Source organism: Orycteropus afer, unplaced genomic scaffold (genome assembly GCF_000298275.1).
Source record: "Orycteropus afer afer isolate SDZICR_OR568_19922 unplaced genomic scaffold, OryAfe1.0 scaffold00024, whole genome shotgun sequence".
Lineage (NCBI taxonomy): Eukaryota > Metazoa > Chordata > Mammalia > Tubulidentata > Orycteropodidae > Orycteropus > Orycteropus afer.
The window spans coordinates 5,683,253-5,686,953 of NW_006921611.1; the positions used below are offsets into that span (position 1 = coordinate 5,683,253).

Below are 3,701 nucleotides of genomic sequence, written 5' to 3' on the forward strand. Positions count from 1 at the left end.
GTAAATTTTGGTCAATGACATGAGACAAAGTATATGTGAACTGCTGTATGAAAAGTGAATTTACTCTGTAAATCTTCACCCAAATCAAAATAAAAATTAAAAAAAAAAAGTAATACTGAGTTAATACTGCTATCTCAGATTCCATTTAAGTGACTTCAAGCTATAAGATGTGACACTTGTCTGATTTTGCTACACTTAATAGCTGTAACGGGTGGAGGAGGAGAAGCAGACACATGTGAGAAAAGTACAGCCTTTAACAGGAACTTACTGGAAATCAATACACAGAGTAGCAAAAGTAGCAGTAGTATAGTCTTCTGTGGGCTTGCTAAAAATTGATGATAAATCTGTATTGTATCTTTTTAACTTTTTATTTTAAAACCGTCTCAAACTTACAGAAAAAACTAATAGTACAAAACTTTTTTTTCTGATACATTTGAGAGTAAGTTGCCAAGATGCCCAATCAACCTTAAGTCTTTTAGTGTGTATTTTTTACAAACAGGGACAATCACCTTGTGGTTAATTATCTACTGTTGTATAACAAATTTCCACACAGTATTGGGGATCAGGAATCTAGGAGCAGCTCATAGCGACCCCTTCCTTGGGTTTCCGAGGCAATATTTCTATGGAAGTAGATTGCCCAGTCTTCCTTCCAAGGAGTGGCTTGGCTGGCTGCGGTCTGGCTATGTGGTCTGGCTGCCTCAAAAGAAAAGTTTGAGGCTGAATGATCAGATATGTCTAGGCAAAAGGGAGTATACCCATGACCATATATAAGGTTGGCAGATGATATTTCTATATATGTGCTGTAAGAATGTCCATATAAATAGAACTAACAGGTGGTAAAGTTATAATAACTTCTTAGCCATAGCCAAACACCCTGATGGAGCAAGTTGTTGGACCTGTAGGCTTAGGACCATGGTCGTGGGGAACATCAAACTCAATTAGCATAACATACTACACAGAATCATTGTTCTATATCCTACTGTGGTGAGTAGCAATTGGGATCTTAAAAGCTTGCAAGTGGCCATCTAGATCCAACAATTGGTCTCTCCTCATCTGGAGCAAAAAAGAATGAAAAAACCCAAAGACACATGGAAACGATTAGTCCAAGGGACTAGTGGACCATGTAGACCTCAGCCAACCTGACCATGAGACCAAAGAACTAGATGGTGCCTGCTAGCACTGTCAACCACTGGGAAGGGATCAGTGCAGGCGATCCTGGATAGAGTGGGAGAACAATGTGGAATGAAAGTCAAAATCATAAAAAGACCAGGTTTTTACTGGCCTGATAGAGACTGCTGAAACCCCTGAGACTACGATCTGTAATTACCCTTCAGGCCTGGAAATGAACTCACTTCTGTGGCTTCCAGCCAAGCAATAGGCATATGGGATGAACATTTACACCAGGTAGGTATACTCCTTAGAACACTCAATCATGGGAGATAAGAAGGGCAGTAGTTGCACAGGAACATAGCTCAGAGGGCAGGAATGCATAGAGAAGAAGGACATGGGTAAGAGGTAAGGACACAGGGAGGAAGTGGGAAGAGAGCTGTTAACATTGTGGAGATTACAGTCTGTCATGAAGCAAAAATGTGTATGAACTGCTGTATGGAAAATGAATTTGCTCTGTAAACTTTCACCCAAATCACAATAAAAACTTTTTTAAAAATTGGATTCATAGACATAAGATTTTTTTATCCTTTTCCAAGTAACATTTTATGATGAGCATTTTTCATGTTATAAAATATGTTGTGAAAAGAAAAAAAATTCTGGTGTTCTACATCTGAAAAGTCATAAGCAAATACCAGACAAACCTAATTGAATTACATTCTGCAAATTAAGGGACCAGTACTGAGTTGAGGGCCATGAAAGACAAAGGCTGAGGAAATACCCAGATTGGAAGAGGCTAATTAGACATGACAACTAATGCAGTGGATTAGATGCTGGATTGGTTCTTGGACCAGGAAAATGATATTATTTGGATCATTGGTTTCATTTGAATATGGTCTATAGATTAGTTAATAGTGTTGTATTAATGTTCATTTTCTGAGTTTGATTATTACATTATGGTTATAGATGATGATAACATGGAGAAGCTAAATATGTGGGAACTCAAATTTGAAAGTCTGAAATTGTTTGAAAATAGAAAGCTAAATCTTATTAAACATTGTTTAAATCAAGAACCATACACATTACAATTATGTGTTGTAGGGAATATGCAGTACAATTAATTTTAACCTATTACTTATAAAATGACCTAACAGCTTTCTTCCCTTTTTCTTCCTTTCCTTTGTCTGTATCTTCTGTTGAGATTTTTAAACTCCTGACCTCATATTTCTGATTTTTTATTTTGCTTTTACTGTAGCCTAAGGGCCTAATGTTTTTGTGGCAGTTGTCTCCAAGTGCCTCAGATAAGTTGCAGGGCTGTTTTAATGTCCACTACTACAGCTCCCCAGCTCAAGATCTCCGATGACCGACTGACTGTGGTTGGAGAGAAGGGCTACTCTATGGTGCGGGCCTCTCATGGGGTACGGAAAGGTGCCTGGTACTTTGAAATCACTGTGGATGAGATGCCCCCAGACACTGCTGCTAGACTGGGTTGGTCCCAGCCCTTAGGTAAGCTGGGGCCATGATGTGGATATTACAGCAGATAGAGATATAGTATATCTGACTAAGGCATTAAGACTTTGAGATTATAGGATAATGGGCAGAAAATTCAGTTCCTGGGAAGTTAGCTGGCTTGTAATTCCTAGGGATATTTTTATAATTCTTTGCTTATGAGAAATAGTTGGTTAGCACTTTTACAAAATTGACAAAATAAAAAGGAGCAAAATCTTTTCCTTTAGTGATTCAGAATTGACTTGTAATCCTCTAACTTCCTGCCTATCCTTTTATTGGGACAGGTAACCTTCAAGCTCCCTTAGGTTATGATAAATTTAGCTATTCTTGGCGAAGCAAAAAGGGAACCAAATTCCACCAGTCCATTGGCAAACACTACTCTTCTGGTTATGGACAGGGAGACATCCTGGGATTTTATATCAATCTTCCTGAAGACACAGAAACAGCCAAGTCACTGCCTGATACTTATAAAGATAAGGTGAGTTTGTCTTCCCCCAATGGGATTGCTGGGCATTTGAAAGCATTTGGCAGCCAGTGCCTGCAGTCTTGCCTCTGTTTGCTCTTTTGGTGCTGCCCACCATTCACTTCTCCCCAAATGTTTTATCATGAAAATTTTCAAACATACAACCAAGTTGAAAGAATTTTAAGAGTCTGTGCCTATATACTCACCACCTGTATTTATCAACATTACCCATCCGTCTATCATTCTGTTTCATTGTCTTGTTTTGTACATTTCAGAGAAAACTGCAGACACAGTATACTTACCCCTGATACCCCTGAGTACTTCAGTATGCATATCAATATTGTTTTTTTTCCTTTTGATGTAAAATCTACATTAAATATATAAATTTTAAATGTACAGTCACTGAATTTTGGGTTTGACCCAAACCCTGTGGAGATGTAGAATCTTCCCATCCCTCAGGAAGTTCCCTCTTGCCTTTTCAATTCTCATACAGGCAGCCACTATTTGGATTTTGTTTTCTCACATAGATTATTTATTTAATTTTTTTATTGTGATTTGGGTGAAGATTTACAGAGCAAATTCACTTTCCATACAGCAGTTCACATATACTTTGTCTCATGAC

The 3,701-nt window shown here is 38.1% G+C and overlaps 1 protein-coding gene across 1 annotated transcript in view; it reads left to right on the plus strand.

Moving 5' to 3' along the window:
* Positions 1–3,701, plus strand: part of ASH2L (ASH2 like, histone lysine methyltransferase complex subunit) — a 33,623-nt gene that overhangs the window by 21,738 nt on the left and 8,184 nt on the right. Inside the window, exons 11-12 of the mRNA XM_007934976.2 lie at positions 2,446–2,613; positions 2,901–3,094. Coding sequence (XP_007933167.1) covers positions 2,446–2,613; positions 2,901–3,094 — 362 coding nt within the window. The remainder of the gene's footprint in view (positions 1–2,445; positions 2,614–2,900; positions 3,095–3,701) is intronic.